At 39.6% G+C, this 20,141-nt stretch overlaps 1 protein-coding gene across 1 annotated transcript in view; it reads right to left on the reverse strand.

The window, feature by feature from the left end:
* Nucleotides 1-18,940: 18,940 nt before the first annotated feature.
* LOC145062335 (exopolygalacturonase-like) overlaps nucleotides 18,941-20,141 on the reverse strand; it is a 40,408-nt gene continuing 39,207 nt past the window's right edge. Inside the window, exons 3-4 of the mRNA XM_079009953.1 lie at nucleotides 19,597-20,106; nucleotides 18,941-19,498 (exon numbers count right to left, since the gene is read on the reverse strand). Of these exons, the coding sequence (XP_078866079.1) occupies nucleotides 19,247-19,498; nucleotides 19,597-20,106 (762 nt within the window). The 3' untranslated portion in view covers nucleotides 18,941-19,246. The remainder of the gene's footprint in view (nucleotides 19,499-19,596; nucleotides 20,107-20,141) is intronic.

The raw sequence follows: 20,141 nt of genomic DNA on the forward strand, positions 1-20,141 counted from the left end.
TTCCCCGTCCTTCATCATGGTTGTTATCATGGAGCAGATGATTTCATACCTCTCTTGTCTTGCACTTTAATGGTATCTTTCCATCAAATCTTGGTGCATTTCATAAGGGTAGAAATCCTCATAAGACTTTTGGAGTTCCGCTGTCATCGTGGCCATCATGATGCAAGCCACTTTCGTAGCATCCCTTTCATGTGCCCGAAAGTCAGCGATCTCCTGAGGAGTTGCAGTGGTCTCATCAATCTCCTTAAGCTCCTTGTCAAGGACATATTCTTTGTCCTCGTAGCGGGTAATCATCCTGATGTTTCTGATCCACTCATTGAAGTTGGATCCATCAAAGGTGACTTTCCCACACAAGTTCATAAGGGTAAAGGAGCCATTAGGATTAGAACCAGAAGCATTGTTGGAAGACATCTGAAGAGAAGAGAACAAGATTAGTTTAGATATAAGAGAGTCCTTAATAAAACACCCAAATGTAATATTAAGTCTAGGATCCAATCACAATATAATATAACTTAGAAGAGGTATGCCGTAATCTAAGCTATACCATATTTAAAAGGTAGGTGAATGACGATTCACCAATTTCCACCACGAAAACCGAAATATTTAAGTATTAGGTTTTTGATTGGTTCTTAGAAATTCCTAGATTCTTTTAGATTCAATGAACTTTTCAAAGGCATGTTTCAATCTCGAGTGTGCCCTCCAGGTTTTGTGACTGGGATGCTGAGGATCACAAAACGAGGTGTGAAGTAACCATGCAAATCACTTGGTACCCTTAAAGTTTATCACTCAATCGATGTGCCGGTAAACCACACACGCTCCATCGATACTATAATAAACCCTAAGTCACCCTTTACCTACCTTGTTAAGTCCAAGTTAGTGTGCCGGTTAACCACACACGCTCCACCAACGACTTAATCAAAGTGTAAAGTGTAATTTCATGGATTAGCACCTTATTCACATTTTTCCTAAAGTAACTAAGATTGGGAATTTAATAAAACATTTAGTTACTTTATAATATTCATCATACTTTGAATGAGAATTTGTAAGTCCTTGTCTTACCCGTTCGGCTAACAACCCTCCACCGGTCAAGCAAGCGGTGGGTGAGAGTGGACACCCATTAAGTCACCATTTTATAGGCAACAACCTTATACCCACCTTATAGACCGGCTTCGTGAATGAGGCGTACTAGCGGTAAGACGACTTTGTTCTTATACATATATATATATATATATATATATATATATATATATATATATATATATATATATATATATATATATATAATTATTAAATCATAATAATATAAGTATAAGGGTTGAATTTTAACTTTTAAAATTTTAAGGGTTGGAACTAAAGTTTTAACTTAACTTTACTTGTTCCAAAACTTGAGGGCAAGTTTTGTAAACTTTCAAAAACTTTTCATATCTTGTAACTTATGAGTTTAATAGAGTAATAAAATGAAGACTCTTCACTTTTCTAACTCTTGTGTTCTTTTAATGGTTTTCAATCCAAGAGACTTTTGGTTTTCCATAACTTGAGGACAAGTTATGGACTCCATTAAATCACATTATGATCATGAATTAATCTACCACATAGGTTACAAATAATTCCTATGATCATCTAAACATCATAAGAACAAGATCATGAACATGAACACTTTAATATATCAAAATCACACTTAATCTTTGTAATTTTGATAACTAGTTGTTGTAAATGAGTTAGAAAAGACATTACACCTTCTAAAACAAGTTTTCAAGTACCAAAACAGTTTAGGGTAATGTTTCTAATCCATTTCCAGCAACTAAAGTCGAAAAACTGCACTCTGTCGACCCTACTCGCCGAGTGCATGAACCTACTCGGCGAGTAGGTTGAAGATACAAGTGGACTCGGCGAGTCCCCCCATGGACTCGGCGAGTCCATCAGTCAGACAGCAAGATTTCGACTTTTTCCAAGCATATTGCAACAAGTATCAAACAAACAAGCCTAGGCTCTGATACCACTGTTGGGTTTTGAGCATTCTAACACTTCCTAAGTGTACATGCAACCCTAATAAACCTTGGATCTATGTTTGTCTAAGATACATGCAAATAATTATTTTTCCAAGGCTTATATCCTAAGTAGCATGGCATGGGGAACTTGAATCAAATAAAGCTAGTAGAAACACTTACCTTGTAGTTGTAGTTGATTGCTTGGAGTTTTAGAGCCTAGCACCAATAATGTGGATGCCTCAAATGAAAGTCACAAATCACCAAAAACTTGGAACTTTGAGAGAATAGTCACACTTCTCTTGAAATCGGCCCTCACCTCAACATGTGTCAACTAGTATCCACTAGATTGATTTCAAGAGCCAAAGCCTCCTTTATATAGTGTGGTGGATTAGGGTTACATCCATGTAAACCCTAATACCCATGTCTCTTCATTTCCATGAGATCCATGGGTTAAAGCTCCATGGAGTATCCATGGACTTCTCCATCCAAGCCTAGCCCATTCCAAATAAGCATAAGCCCACACTATATAAATATAAAAGCCCATATTTAATTAGTAATATCTTTGATCACTAAATTAATCCTAGATTAATTATAGATCACTACTAATTAAATAATATGATCTTATATTAATATATTAGAACTTATAATATATTAATAAATCATAACTTGTACTATTCTCAAATATTATCCATAAATTGTTCGGGTGAAGTGCAACCCAAATGGACCATGCCGGGTCGGGTCAAGTACATACCAAATATAGTTATGGACTTAGACACTATATCCAACACGCATAGCCTCTGGCGAAGTGTCTCGAAGGAGGCCTGCTGCTCTGGGCCCCATGAAAAAGCGACACCCTTCCGGGTCAACCTGGTGAGTGACACGGCGATCTTGGAGAAATCCCTAATAAATCTCTGATAATAGCCTGCCAATCCTAAGAAACTCCTGATCTCGGAGGGTGACCTCGGCACCTCCCAACTCATCACTGCCTCAACTTTGCCCGGGTCGACCAATATCCCTCTCTGGTTAATGAGGTGCCCTAGAAACTAGACCTCTCGCAACCAGAAATCGCACTTGGAGAATTTGGCATAAAGCCTCTCCGACCTCAGAACTCCGAGGATCTCCCTCAAATGCTCCTCATGCTGCTCTCTAAATCTCGAATACACCAAAATGTCGTCGATGAATACGATCACCGAGCGAGCCAACATCGGCCTGCACACTCTGTTCATGAGATCCATGAACACGGCCGGGGCATTGGTGAGTCCGAAGGGCATCACCACAAACTCGTATTGCCCATAACGAGTCCTGAATGCTGTCTTCTGAATGTCCTCATCTCGCACCCTCACCTGATGAGACCCAGACCTCAAATCGATCTTGGAGAACCAAGATGCTCCCTGCAACTGATCGAACAAATCGTCGATCTTCGGCAACGGGTAACGGTTCTTGACCGTCAGCTTGTTCAACTCCCGGTAATCAATACACATCCGGTGTGAACCATCCTTCTTCTTGACAAAAAGGATAGGCGCCCCCACGGTGAGCTACTCGGCCGAATAAACCCCTTCCCCAGCAACTCCTGAAGTTGCGAGTATAACTCCTGTATCTCTGGAGGCGCAAGGCGATATGGAACCTTGGCGATAGGTGCGGCCCCTGGAACCAAATCGATACTAAACTCCACCTGCCTCACGGGAGGCACACCTGGTAACTCCTCCGGTAATACATCTGGGAACTCACGCACTATCGGAACCTCATCAACTGACCTCGGTCTCTCTGAATCAACCCTCGTATCCATCACATACGCTACAAAACCCCTATAGCCCTACTGTAGACACTGCCTTGCCCTAGCGGCCGAACAAAATGCTGACCCAGAACGTGTACCCTCGCCGTACACCGTAAGAACTCCTCCACTAGGGTCTCGTATGGTCACCAGCTGTCGCTCGCAGTCGATAACCGCTCCGAATTTGCTCAACCAGTCCATGCCCACGATGACACAGACATCCTCCATCGTCATAGGAACTAAATCAATCGGGAATCCAACACCGAAAATCTCGAGCTCACACCCTCGGATCACCTCTGTGGCATACACCGCCCTCTCGTCAGCTATGTAAACTCTCAGAGGTCAACTCAACGCCTCACGACTAACACTGATGTGCTGACTAAAGGCCAAAGATACAAAAGACCGACTTGCACCCGAGTCAAATAACACCAAGGCAGCTACAAAACTCACAAGAAAAGTACCTACGCATAACATAATATAAGCACAATACATCATCATCAAAATAAATACACGAAAGAATACATAACAGCCACGACATTGGGCTCTCCCTCGTGCCTTCGGTGCCTTGGCCTTCACTGGCCAGCTCTCAGTAGCTCTGATGGCAGTAGGGGCAGATACCTGAGATGCTCCCTGTGCTGAACCCCGCAACTGCGGACATTCTGCCTTCCGGTGTCCGATCTGGTTGCAGTGAAAACATACTGCAAACCCCTTGGGGCAGTCCTTGGCCATATGCCCCTCCTTGCCACATTTGTAGCATGACCCTGCTCTGCACACCCCATCGTGGCTCTTGCCGCACTTGCCACAAGTGCGGCCCCTCTGGTTCCCTGATCTCGAATCAGCGGGCTTGGCCCGCTTGGCTACCGGTTGAGACTGCACCGGTCACCGATCCATCCCCTGGGTTTCTAGCTCTATCTCCCTCTTCTGGGCATTTTCCTAAAGCTCGACAAATGTTTGGTACGTCGAGTTCACCACGAACTCACGTATATCCCTCCTCAAAATGCTCAGATATCGGCTCATACGTGCCTGCTCGGAGGACACGTGCTCTGGGCAGAACATCGCCCGCTCATGAAACATCCTCGTAATCACCGTAACCGACTCAGTACCCTGCTTGAGGGTCAGAAACTCCTGGGCCAAACGCTCCCTCTCCACCTCGGGAACGTACTCATCTCGGAACATAGTAGTGAACCTCTCCCAGGTCACTGCATTTTATAAAAACATAATTCATTCATTACTCATAAAAACATCATTGTTTAAAACTCAATTCATAACATATATCAATCCCAAGATCTCATAACATAAAAATCCCGTGTATGTACTGATCAGGCCGACACCTTCCCGCGATCCTCACTAGTACCTGAAACACATAACACATAACATTGTAAGCACGAAGCTTAGTGAGTTGCCCAAAATACCATATATAACACATATCAGCCACTCGAGGCTATAACTCTGTGGGTCTGTGCACCCAAACTCTGTGAACCCTCAGGTTCTATCTCTGTGAACCTTCCGGTTCTAACTCTGTAACATGCACATCATAAATCACATAGAATAATGCAGTGCAACACATAACACATATATAGCATACAACACTGTATCACATCACTCTGATTACCTACTCAAGGTAAAGTATAGTGAGAAGACTCACCTCAGACTCTCGTAAATCCCTGACTCAGTAGAAGTATTGCCTAGCCTCCGCCTATTCACACAAAGTAAATATCCTCATAAATATAACACTCGAGGCTAGACTCGACCCTCTATTGTCACCCTCGGAAGGGTAAAAGACTATTTTACCCCCCTCTTGACTCAAGGACTCCATTGTTGACCAACCCTAAAAGTCAACTAAAGTCAACGGTCAAACTTTGACCCAACTCGCCGAGTGCACTTCGGTGACTCGGCGAGTACACACATGACTCCTAACTCTTTGTCCCGCTTGGCACGTCGAGTCCCTCCGTAAAGTCGACGAGTCACATTAGGCATGAATCGCGGGGCCACCCCGACTCAACTCGCCGAGTTTCAAGAACAACTCGGCGAGTACAGCCTTGAACCTCAGTCCTCTAATCCCCTTCTGACTTACTGAGTCATCCCCCAACTCGGCAGTCCACTCACTGAATGATTAATGGGCAACCTTCATACTACTCGCCGAGTCTGTTCTTGGGACTCAGCGAGTTCATGCCATGCACACTCTCAAATCAACTTCTGAGGTCAGATCCATCCCATACAATCATAGATCTGGCCTCCTTAAGCATGATAATCACGTAAAGCTAACATTTTGGTGCTCATGCAAAGGCTTAAACGCCTTATTTGAAGATATGACCACTAAAATGACATCCAAAGCTCATAACCCCCATTAACACTCATAAAGCTCAAGGGAGAAGGGTCTCTGGACCTCTTTGGGTCCAGATCTACAACACCAACACGAGAAGGGACCAATTACTCAATAACCTTCCTCTAAAAGGGGCTAAAAGCCCTAACTCTAGGAATTACACCATAAACTGAAGAAGGGTCGAATGAATACCTCAAAATGAAGTCTCTGAGCCCTGGAATCACTGGATTAGCACCCTCTTCAGCCTCCTCTTGTCTTGGTCCTCTTCTATTTGCAAAAACACTAACAAATGATCAAGGAATGGCTCCTTTCCTCTCACAATCGCTCTAGCTCACTTAGGATTTCTCGCTGGGGTCTGGTAGCTGCAAATGACGGCCATAAGGCCCCTTAAATAGGCCCCAAACCCAAGGAATTAGGGTTTCATGAAACAGCGTGGACTCGCTGAGTCCTTGGGGCGACTCGCCGAGTCCAACCATCCACCCAGATAATGATTCGTGTCTCTACTCCGCGAGTCTACGCACCAACTCGCCGAGTTCTTCCACAAAACTTGAAATACAAAGAATAAATATAATACCTAAAATTACGGATGTTACAATTATACCATTATCCATTGGGTAATACTATTGTACATTATATTGATACTATGGAAAAGTGATATTTACGTATATAAGGGTTGTCATTACACGAAAACGAAAACTTGTTGAAATAATTATGTGAGACAAAGTCTTCACCGTACCTATTAGAGTACACACTAAAATCCTAAATTATAACCAGAATCTCGATAAGAGAGTGTGATACTTGTGTATAGATCTATACGAGAGTAACAATCGCGCACCTAAGACGCTAGCTACAGCTAGACCGGCAGGACTGGGGTGACAAATGTCTAACATTTCGACGCCTGAAGAACGTCGCAGCTAGCCAGCTTCGGTTTTAGCATGGTTATTATAATTCACATGGGAAATGAACAAAACATTTAGTTTACGGGGTAACATACGTTCAAATGGTTTTATATAACAATAAAACTACGTAATACTACTTCAAGTATAGAAATACTTATACATTTTTGGTCTTAGGGATTTGAAGACTACAACTCATTTTAAAGGAAATACTAGATTTTATAGTAACAAACAATACATTTTTAAGTATGGTTATTTACTTATACACTAAATTTATAAGTATGGTTATTTACTTATACACTACATTTATAAGTATAGTTATTTACTTATACTCTACATTTATAAGTAAGGTTATTTACTTATACACTACATTTATAAGTATGGTTATTTACTTATACACAATATTTATAAGTATGGTTATGTACATATACATAATATTTATAAGTATAGTTATTTACTTATATACTACATTTATAAGTATGGTTATTTACTTATACACTTGATTTTCGGATAATAAAAACCACATGACAAGACACTTTTTATAAGATTTAGAAGTTATGGGAACTTTTATTTTATAAATGCTTTTGGATACATACTACACACATACATTCTTCTTTTACCTTGAAGGCGTAAAAATACAAAACATTTTACAAGGATACGATGTTTACACAAGGGAAAATATCGGATTTTCTACAACTGAACTCTTATGAACTCACCAACTTTATGTTGACTTTTAAAATGACATATAATCTCAGGAAACAATTTAGCACCGGTCAGTGGAGCTATTTTTAAAGACAAGACACCAAATATCATTACAAGAACTACTTTATATGATAGCATGCAAACATTGTAATGTATTTTGATACTAAGTAACATTTGGGTAATATAACTGATATAATCATATGATATGATTGTTGTTTATGTACTTGTGTTTCAATGTATACAATTATTGTGATACTGTGATCATCGTTCCACCCCCAGAAATTTCCGGAATCCGGTTTGGAGGTGTGACATGACATGTCCAAGACGACAATGTGAGAAGAATGCCTTGTGTAAACCATTAGACGAATCAATATGCAACACCTTATTTCCTAAATTGTCTACAACCATCACAGTTTTATACACGTCATCACAAGGTAATGCTTCAAAATAAAATACACCATTATAATAAGCATAAATAGAACCATTCTCATTATCAAAAGAATATCTAAAACCTTTTCTATATAATCCATGAAAAGAAATCTCGTCATTTTTGACGAATAGCAAAAAAATTCCAAATATAAAATCAAACCACTACTAAGAACTAAAGTATAAACGCCAATCTTGGTAACAGGCGATGATATCCTATTACTTATAATTAGGTTCATCTTCCCATGCTCCACATCCTCACTTCTTTTTAGTCCCTACAAGTCAGAGCAAATGTGAAAACCACATCACGTATCAAGGACCCAAGAATTAAAATGCGATGAGTTTTTAGATAGGATAGTGTAAATACCTGTCGAGGTTGCCTTAACCTTGCCATCCTATATGTCTTGCAAGTACCTGGGGCAGCTTCTCTTCTAATGCCCCTTCTCATGGAAATAAAAGCAAGTAGCCTCCATAGGATCAAAGGCAGGGGGAGCTTCAGAACTAGATTTGCCTTTAGGGCTATTACCTGACGACCCAGCTTGAGACTTTCCCTTCTAGTTATGTTTTGAGCGAGCTTTCCTCTTCTTTCCCTTTCCTTGCTGAATGGCTAAGACGGGAGAAGCAGCAGTAGGAGTGGAGGCAATACTCTTTCCCTTCATTCCACATTCGGCAGTTCTCAGCAAGCTTTGGAGTTGACTACATGTGGTTTCCTCCTTGTTTAGATGATAAGTCATAAGAAACTCATCATAACAGCTACGCAATGAGTGCAAGACTATGCCAATAGCAAATTCATAATCGAAGTTCACATTGAGCTTCAACAGACGATCCACATAACGTTGCATGTGTTACATGTGGGTCTTGACAGACTCTCCGTCCTTCATCTTCTTGGTAATGAGGGACTTCACTATTTCGTACCTCTCTTTACAAGCTCGTTGACGATACTTTTCCATCAAGTCCTGTTGTAACAACCCAAAAATTTTCGAAGAAATTTAAACTTTCCAAAATCATTTTTACGCAAATAAAAGTGATTTAAACATCAACAAGTTCTAATTGCTTTCAAAATGTTTTCATATCAGAATTCCCAGAAATCCAAAATTATAAAAACGGGGATGTGTACGTCACGCCTTCGCCTTGCCATGGTCAGCTGAGGTACCTGAAACAATAATCAATAAAATGTAAGCTCGAAGGCTTATTGAGTTACCCTAAAAAATACCAACCTCTAACATCCAATAGTAGCAAACATCATGCATAATGAGCCTTCAGCCTGACTGGACGGCCTCCTACACGCCTACAGCCTATCTGGAACGCTCCCGAGCCTTCAGCATGACTGGACCACCTCCTATGGGCCTACATCCTATCCGGACAGCTCGACGGACCTTCGGCATGACTGGACCACCTCCTACAGGCCTACAACCTATCCAGACCGCCCCGGGTGTGTTGGCCTCAACCGCACAAAGCAAGACACCGCCTCAACACAACCCATCCATGTATGTCGACATATAAATAACACATAATCAAGCAATAAGCACAGATCACACTAACCGCTAAGCATAACACCACTCTATCTATCAAGGTACCAATCCAACAGATCATAACCGCATAACACCCTAGGTACCAGGGTACCAATCTAACAAATCATGAATATGAAACACATACTAACTCCGCGATAAAATCCCATGGGACCGACCTAGTGTCGTAGACCCTGTTGGTATAGTGAGGAGAACTCACTTAGCAATAGCGCAGAGCTGAACTGAGATTCTTCAACTGCTACGCCCGACACCCTCGACTGAGTGATAAAGAGTACGAATTACTTAACAAGACCTTGAAGATATCAAGAGACCAAAAATGTCCAAATCTAATATTGACCCAATTTATTAAATTGGGCCCATCACTCGATTGGGCCTAAACGAATCCTACAAGTCCATCCTAGCCCAAACAGCACTATATCCAGAGTCCATTAAGGGATTAACCCAAATGGCCCATAACCGGCCCAAAGCATAAAGCCCACACGCTAAAAGTCCAACAGGGAGCATACGCGGGGGGTACCTCCCAGGTACGCTGGGCGTAGCGTAGTTCTTCGTTGACCATCATCGGGACCGCTGACCACGTACGCCGGGCATACAGATATTACGTGGGGCATACACGGGCTTTACTAAGATCTTAATAACTGCTAAATGGTTTGAGCACTTGAACCCATATTCCAGATCTATCGACCAAATATGCCATAGAATTATAAAGTTTCGGACTTTATCACTTTGGACGTCTAAAAAGTCCTTAAATCATAGTCTTAACTCATTAAGACCTTCTTATCACATGCATGGATCAAGTCTAGCTAAAAAGGACTGATTTTTATCACTTAAGGCCTCCCAAAACGTCTGAAAGGACAACTTATTTCGTCTAGAACTTCACATGCATTATCTTGGGAAATCTAGGGTCCATAAGACCTTCAAAAAACTAAAATGTCTAGATCTAAAGTAAATAAGCATAAAGTTTCAATCTTTTTACCTTCTGGAGCTCAAATGGTGTAACCTAACTTCAGATCTAAGGCCTTGCTTTCCTCCTCTAGCTTCTTGGTGCAATAACTCCACTCTCCAAGGCTCAAGATGCACACTAACACACTCTACACACACAAACTAGGGTTTTGGGGCATTCTCTGAGGTATGGAGGCTGAGGTAAGGAAAAAGAATGAGCCATAAGCGTGTTTATATAGTCCCAACCTCGAACATTAGGGTTTTAGCTGACGCGAGTATGCCCAGCGTACATAAGCTTACACCCAGCGTACTAGGGCACGACTAGTACGCCCAACGTACTCTTATGTACACTTAGCATAGTCCCTCTTTGGCCCAAAGTTTCAACTTTAGCCCCTAAAATCCCCGGGACTCAACAGAACTTCTTGAAGGCTGTCAAAGATAATAATCAAAAGAAGGCGGGTTTCGAAATATACCTGCTAGGTTCGGAGCGTTACAACTCTCCCCGACATGATCTAGACTTTGTCCCCGAAGTCGGATGTTGCGAAAAGATCTGGGTAGTGCTCCCTCATTTCAAACTCTAGCTACCATGTCCACTCGGATCCCTTACGATGCCGCCACTGCACCTTGACCAACGGTATTTCCTTGCTACACAAAATTTTCATTTTCTTTCCAAAATTGCCATCAACCGGTCCACGTAGTTCAGGTGCTCATCAACCTGAACATCATCCAGAGATAACACTGCATCCTCATCCAAAATGCACTTCCGCAACTGGGAAACGTGAAAAGTGTTGTGTATTTGACTGAGCTCCTCCAAGAGATCCAGTCTATAGGATACCTTGCCAACTCTGGCTATCACTCGAAAGGGTCCAATAAACCGGGGGCCCAATTTTCCCATCTTCCTGAAACAGATCACACCCTTCCAGGGTGAGACCTTTAGGAGCACCATATCTCCGACCTGGAACACCAGTTACGATCGGCGTCGGTCAGCATAACTCTTTTGCTGACTCTGAGCAGTCTGAAGTCTATGTCTGATCTGCTGAATCCTCTCGGTAGTTTGCAGAACTACCTCGGTCTGACCCATAACCTTATGACCCACTTCACCCCAACAGACCGGGGTGCGACATCTCCTCCCATACAAGAGCTCATAAGGCGGGGCACCTATACTGGAATGAAAGCTGTTATTGTATGAGAATTCTACGAGAGGTAGGTAGGAGTCCCAGCTCCCAGCAAAATCGATAATACAAACCCTCAGCATTTCCTCAAGTGTCTGTATGGTCCGATCACTCTGGTCGTCTGTCTGCGGATGGTAAGATGTACTGAGGTGCATGTTGGATTAATGTCAAAGTCCATAACTATATTTGGTATGTACTTAACCCGACCCGGCATGGTCCATTTGGATTGCACTTCACCCGAACAATTTATATGGATAATATTGTAAGAATAGTATAAGTTATGATTCATTAATATATTATAAGTTCTAATATATTAATATGAAATCATATTATTTAATTAGTAATGATCTTAAATTAATTTGGAATTAATTTAGTGATCATAAGTATGACTAACTAAATATGGGCTCAAGTATTTATATAGTGTGGGCTAATGCTTATTTAGAATGGGCTAGTCTTGCATAGTAAGTCTATGGATAGTCCATGGAGCTTAACCCATGGATCTCATGGAAACGAAAAGACATGGGTATTAGGGCTTACACGGATGTAACCCTAATCCACCACACTATATAAAGGAGTACTTGGCACCTAAAATGGCACTAGTGTATGTGTAATACAAGGTGTGGCCGATTTCTACTAATATGTTACTATTCTCTCAAGTTTCCAAGGTTTGTGGTGATTTGTGATTCCACTTGAGACTTCCACACTATTGGGGCTAAGCTCTTAAAGCACTAACGAAACAACCTCAATAAAAAAGGTATGTCATCTAACTAGTACTTTGTAGTATAGGAGCTTCATAATATGCTAGTTAGGGTTAAAGCCTTGGAAAGTTCTTATTTGCATGTATGATAGAGAAAACATAGATCCAAGGTTTATAGGGTTGCATGTACACCATAGGAGTGTTAGAATGCTCAAAACTCAACAGTGCAGTCGTGTGCCCAGTTCCTCATGGAACTTCTGCCAAAATCGGGAGGTGAAATGTACATCACGATCCGAGACAATAGAGACCGAAACTCCATGCCGCGCGACAATCTCGCGGACGTATAACTCAGCTAAATTCTTGGCTGAAGATCGCTTCCGAATGGCGAGAAAGTGAGCACTCTTGGTCAATCGATCTATGATGACCCCTATAGTGTCGAAACCCCTTGCCGTCCTCGGCAGCTTGGTGATGAAATCCATCGTGATCTACTCCCATTTCCACATAGGAACCTCAAGAGGCTGCAACTTCCCTTGTGGCCTGTGATGCTCAGCCTTGATCATTATACAGGTCAGACATATCTCCACGTACTCAGTGATTTCTCGCTTCATGCACGGCCACTAATAGCTCAATCATAAATCGCGGTACATCTTGGTTGCCCCCGGGTGAATGGAGAAACGAGACTTATGAGCCTCATCCAATATAATCTGCCTGAATCCACCCGTCATCGGAACCCAGACCCGACCATGATGGGTCATCAATCCCCGAATATAATTCTCAAACCAGGCATTTTCACCCTTTATCTTCTCAGGTTTCCAGTTCTCGCTATGCATACCCTTTGACTGAACTCCATTAAGTGATTAGCCCAAATGACCCATAACCGGCCCAAAACATAAATCCCACAAGCTAAAAGTCCAACAGGGAGCATACGCGGGGCGTACCTCCCAGTTACGTTGGGCGTAGCGTAGTTCTTCGTTGACTATCATTGGGACTGCTGACCACGTATGTTGGGCGTACAAATATTACGCGGGGCGTACGCGGGCTTTACTAAGATCTTAATAAGTTCTTAATGGTTTGAGCTCTTGAACCCATATTCCAAATCCATCGACCAAATATGCCGTAGAATCATAAATTTTCGGACTTTATCACTTTGGACGTCCAAAAAGTCCTTAACTCATAGTCTTAACTCATTAAGACTTTCTTAGCACATGCATGGATCAAGTCTAGCTAAAAAGGACTGATTTTTATCACTTAAGGCCTCTCAAAACGTCTGAAAGGACAATTTATTTCGTCTAGAACCTCACATGCATCATCTTGGGGAATCTAGGGTCCATAAGACCTTCAAAAAGCTAAAATGTCTAGATCTATAGTAAATAAGCATAAAGTTTCAATCTTTTTACCTTCTGGAGCTCAAATGGTGGAACCCAACTTCAGATCTAAGGCCTTGCTTTCCTCCTCTAGCTTCTTGGTGCAATAACTCCACTCTCCAAGGCTCAAAATGCACACTAACACACTATACACCCACAAACTAGGGTTTTGGGGCGTTCTCTGAGGTGTGGAGGCTAAGGTAAGGAAAAATAATGAGCGATAAGGGTGTTTATATAGTCCCAACCTCAAACATTAGGGTTTTTAGCTGACGCGAGTACGCCCAACATACATAAGCTTACACCCAGCGTACTCTTATGTATGCTTAGCGTACTCCCTCTTTGGCCCAAAGTTTCAACTTTAGCCCTTAAACTCCCCAGGACTCAACATAACTTCTTCAAGGTTGTCAAAGAGAATAATCAAAAGAAGGCGGGTTTCAAAATACACCTGCTAGGTTCGGGGCATTACACCTGTTTCATCTCATATGGCCAGAAGTCCTCATAGAACCTTTGTAACTCAGGAGTCATAGTAGCCAACATGATGCAAGACACTTTGATCGCATCATTGCAGTGTCTCCTATACTCAACTATTTCTTCAGGAGTAGCTTTTGTTTCATCAATCTCGTTATGCTCTTTTTCGAAAACATATTCCTTGTCCTCGAAGCATAAAGCCATCTTGATGTTGTGAATCCAATCATTATAATTGGATCCATCAAAAGTGATTTTTGAGCACATGCTCAAGAGCGAGAAGTGGTTGGAGTTGTTGTTGGAGGAACCAAAAGCTTTGTTGGAAGTTGACATGTACAAAAGAAGAAAGACAAGTTTTGATTAGATAATAAAATCCTTAATATGACACCCAAATGAAATATTAAGGCTAGGAACCAACTAAATAATTCACAATTCAGAAGAGGGATGCCGTAATCTAATTGCAAATTATTTAAGGATAGGTAAATGACGATTTACTAATTTCACCACGAAAAATGAAATTTAAACAAATTAGGTTTTAAATGAAATTCCTAGATCTTTTGAGATTCATTGAACTATTTAATGACATGTTTAATCTCGATTATGCCTTTTCCATTTGTTATTGGGATACCGAGGATCACAAAATAGGTGTGAATAACCATGCAAATTAGCTTGGTACTCTTGATGTCATTTATCCCCTAAATAATGTGTCGGTTAACCACATACCCTCTATCAATCAATGATAATGTACTAGACACTCATTTCCACCTTTTATTAGTCCATATTAGTATGCCGGTTAAGCAGACACACTCCACTAACGACTTTTATAAAGTGTAATGTGCAATTTCATGGATTAGCATCAAATTCACATTTTCCTAAAGTAACTGAGATTGGGAATTTGATAAAAACGTTAAGTTACTTTATTTATTCAGTTATACTTATTAATGATAATTTAGTGTCCTATCAAACTAGTTTGGCTAACGACCCTCCACCAACCAAGGAAGCGGTGGGTGAGAGTGGACACACATTCAGCTATCATTTTATACGTAGATTCCTTATACCCTGTTATAGATTGGCTTCGTGAATGAGGCATATTAGGGGTTCGAATGACTTGTTTTATACGTGTAGTATATATTTAAACTTTTAATATTACATATAGTATAAGAGTGTATTTTAAACATTTCAAAATACTAGTGTTTTTAAATTCATTTAAAATTTCAAAATTAAATACAATTTTAATTTAAATTTTAAAAATTTAAAAACTTTGATTTAAAATTATCCTTTAATTAAACCTTTAGTTAAATTATTAAATCAACTAAGGGTTATCCATTAAATTAAACAAATTAATTTAACCTAATCTCTTACCTCCTAGATTTCAAAAATGAGGAGAGATAATTAAAAGATTCTATGATTATCTAGTTAACAATTTAAAGATAATTACCAAATATAACTACCCTATCCAAAAACCATAGATTTCGAAATCCATGACATGGAGTGGAAGGCAAGGCTTTTAACCTTGCCTAATTTTCGAAAACCCAATGGTTAGGAACTCGAGATCTCGAAAATATGGAGGCCAAAGGAAAGGGTTTAAAAAACCCTTAGCAATTTCGGGAAAAAAGGGTTATGAAACCCTAATTTGTGATAAATCCAAGGCCTAGGGTTTAATTGCCATAAACCCTAATTTTTTCAAGTTCGATCAATTGTATCGAATATAATTGAAAACAAAAACAATACGATCTGATACCATTGATGGGTTTTATACATAACAAACAATCATATGTGTGCATGCAACCCTAATTGTTGGATCTATGTTTTCTCTATTAGACATACAAGCATTGAACATAAAAAACTAGAAACCCTTAGAGGAATGTATGATTATTGAAATTAACATAAAACTAGGGTTTAGATACACACCTTTATTGTTATGTAGTAATAACAATGATTTCCTTCAAGATCTTGACTTTGAGAAGAAGTGCCATAAATATAACACCTCTAATGGCTCACAAACACACCAAAGCAAGAGGATGATTATGAGAGAGAGGAGAGAGGAGATAGTTGCTGAAAATTTTGGCTCTTCTAGGGTTTCTTAGGATGGCCGAAATCTAAAGGGGTGATGCTCCTTTTATAGTCAAGGTTGCTTAGTCCCAAAGCTAGGGTTTTAAGGTAGAAACCCTAATTTCCAACTTAAGGCCTAAGCAGCCCATGGATCTCCCTTCCTTAGGCAATGGACGAAAATCCTTAAAGCCTGCCTAAGATTTTCAGCCAACCCTTCTTAGGTTGATCCAAGAGCCCAAACCACAACTATTAATTAATTGCAAAACAGCCCCTGAACTTTTAATTAATCCCTTTAATCCCAAAATTAATTCCAAATTAATTTCTGATTAAATATTAATTAAACAACATGATTTCTAATTAATATATTTGTTTCATAACATATTAATAAATGATTTTATATACGGCTTTATTATTCTAAATATTAAATTCAACATCTTCCTCAATAAATCATACTGTCTAGCTGTTAGTGTGAAGGCAACCCAAAAGGACTATGCTACTATCAATTTAGGGACATACCAATTATAGTTATGGGCTTAGACACCTAATCCAACACTTTCGTATGGTAACTCATTATATTTCGCAACAGTCATCCAGTGAACCCAATCCTTCCACCTATTGTTATCCTCGTGGAATTCTCTTGCTAGCACCGAATTGCCAAAACCTAAAGCTATGTTCATGCCACCTAAGTCTTTGATATCCTCGTTCATTAGCGTAGTAGATGGAAGCGAAAATGACGTGTAAGCTCAACAAGTTTTCAAACTGTTCAAAAAAACCTCAATTATGTTTTGTATGTTCAAGAAAAGCCAACGAACTTAACCTTTTGTCTAACAAAGCCCAACTAACTTACACTTTTGTTCAACTCTCATTATGGTCAACTGACTAATGAAAGTCATCGAATGATATGGCTTATGAAGTGGAATTAAATATCAGAAAAATGACTTGTAAGGCCTACGAAGTTTTGAAAATGTTCAAAAGAACTTCAATTATGTTTTGTTTGTTCAAAACCGTAGAATTGGGGTCTTTTGAATGGTTTTGAAACTTCGTTGGTCTTACAAGTCATTTCCCAATATTTAATTCCAAGTCATAAGCCATGTCATTCGTTGACTTTCATTAGCCGTATGATCTTAAAGTTGAACAAAAGTATAAGTTACTTGGGATTTTTTAGACAAAATGTTAAGTTCATTAGGTTTTCTTGAACAAAGAAAATATAATTGACTTTTTTTGAACGGTTTGGAAACATCGTTGGACTTATAAGTCTTTTCCATGGTCGGAAGGTTCCTAATATGGTCAACGCTCTAGGGTTCACCGGTCAAGGTTCTTTTAAAAATTCAGTCCTTCATATATGTTCTGGGATTTAGGGGTATAGTGAGGATGTCGGATGTCGGGGTCCCTCTAAGTTCACCCAATACTTGAGCGAAAGAATGTTGATCTCTCTTTCCTTCACTAACATGGTTAGTCGATCTTTTGTTTGAGTTTGGGGGCGGTGGGGGCGGTATGATCCTTTGTTGATGAACAGATTGGTTTATGGTTCGATTTGGTTTCCTTTTGTGTAATGTCAGGTTGATATGCAGTGTGACATCTCTGGTACCCTGCACTCTATCTTCCAAAGATTTTTCATCTTCTACTCCCCCGTATCTCTTACGAAGGCAAAGTTCATCTTCCTGGAGTCTTTGTTCCATCCAAAATATACATTTGCTTCCTGTCCAAAATTTTGAAAAGATTTTCCATAGTTCAGACTTCTTGGTTCCTCCTGGAAATCTAGCCACATATAAAGTAGTTAGCCCGTTGTTCCCTTGGTGGGTCACCTTTGTTTTCTTCCGTCGGACTTCAGTCCAATCCCTAGAGTTTGGGAGCATTGTTCTCTCTCTATTCTTTAGTCCTTTAGCCTTTTTAGCTGTCCATTTTTCTTGTAGTGATTTTAAGTGGATTCTTTCAAGTTTAATTCTACTTGAATTGATTGGCTCAAAAACGCCCCAATTGACTCATTAAGGATTTTTTTTCGATGTTGGTAAGTTGTTCATATCCTTTGTTTTGTTGTGTTTCTAGCACCCCTTCTATTCCATTGAATATAGAAGTACTTAGTTTTTTTAATGAATTAAGGAACTAAAACTTCATATCTGGATTGAATGGCTCTTTAATCTCTTACTTGGGTTGAGCCCTTAATGTTCGGGGTACTCCTATATTATTCAACAATATTTGGAGATCTAGAAAAGTAGAACTCGTTTCAAGATTTGAAGTTTCTCAACTATCACTTCCATTGGTCTTTTCTCTAAAACAAATTGTAAATAATTAGTCAATACAAAAAACGTTTTATTGTTAATCAAAGAAAACAAAGAACTCTAAAACATTTATCATATAGCAATTATTCGCATTAGCAAATGTCGAATTAAAACGTAAAAATGAATGGTATAACTAAGAACGTTAACCAAATGACAATTAGCATTATAAAACCAAAATTGAAACACAAATTATGATAAATATATATCCGAAAAAGCTAAACCAATTAAGATTTGATTTAATCTATTAAACCCAAATCCAAATCAAACCAGAAACCAATTAAGTTGAATCAAATTAAATAAACCAAATCTTATTTGGTTCCGACCTTTTATTCGGTTTCACTTTTTTCTTTCTACACCCTAGCATATACTCTAAAACAAGAAACATCAATTAAAATCCTCTATAAATAAAAGTAACTTTTATGGATGAAGTTTTCAAGAATTTGCAAATCCCATTTAACAATCATTTAATAACCAATGAATAGCTAGTAATATAGAATACGAAAAATCCAGCAGATGTAATGTTACATCTATGTAGAAATGTCGTCGGAATTGTGTGAAAAAATTTCATTTACTTATTTCCACAGAGAATTCCACAACCATTACCCGCCCATATATATGCTTTGCCGGTCGATGGAGAAAATCATATTATTTTTAACCCTGGACAAGCCGAAGGGACAACTTTACCGACTACTTTGGGTTTAATGTTAGCACACTCAGAGGTGGCAGGTCCTCCTTTAGGTCCTTTTAATGTCAAATTAATATCAGCCACATTTACGTCCTTGCATGGTACACCTGCGCTGCAAACAAACTTCAATGCCACCTTAGTTGCTGATGTTCCCCTAATATTCCTATAGCTCACATTCGATATCTGCACCTTTGATGGAGTTCCATTCTAGTACTCGTAAACAAAAAAAAAACTATATTAAATTTTCTACTTTGTACTAATTCATTTAAGTTCAAACACTAAATTATCTAATTTATGCATGATACCTTGCAGTTATTCATAGGGCAAAATTGTTGATCGATGAATATGGGAAATGACACATTGTCCATGATGATATCTTCATAATGCAAGTCACTAACACTTCCTGGGAAAGATGTAGGCCAAGTCTTTATCCTGAGTCCATTTTCTGTGCCTTTCATGGTGACATTCTTGATCCAGATTCCTTGTACAGGTTCTTCCTTTTCGCGTCTTCCCAAACTCCCAATACCTATGCCATCTCCAGGTCCACACATAATATTGTTAATATGGATGTTCTTGGATCCTTGACCAATAGAAATGCAATCATCGTTCGTTCTCATTACTGAGTTTGTGATGTTGACACCACTTAAGCGCCCGATTTGAATTCCATCTGTGTTGACACTGTTTGCTGGTGATAAAATGGTGATATTATCAAGTCTTGTATTGTTACATGAAGTTATATACATGTGAAAGAATTTGCTATCGGTAGATGTTATGTGTTGCAACATTGAATTTGTGACATTATTGAATTGAAGATTCTGAGAAAAGGGAGAGGAGAATATTGGTTAAAGAT

Source organism: Lactuca serriola, chromosome 7 (genome assembly GCF_051521515.1).
Source record: "Lactuca serriola cultivar US96UC23 chromosome 7, Lser_US96UC23_V15, whole genome shotgun sequence".
In the NCBI taxonomy this organism is placed as follows: Eukaryota; Viridiplantae; Streptophyta; class Magnoliopsida; order Asterales; family Asteraceae; genus Lactuca; species Lactuca serriola.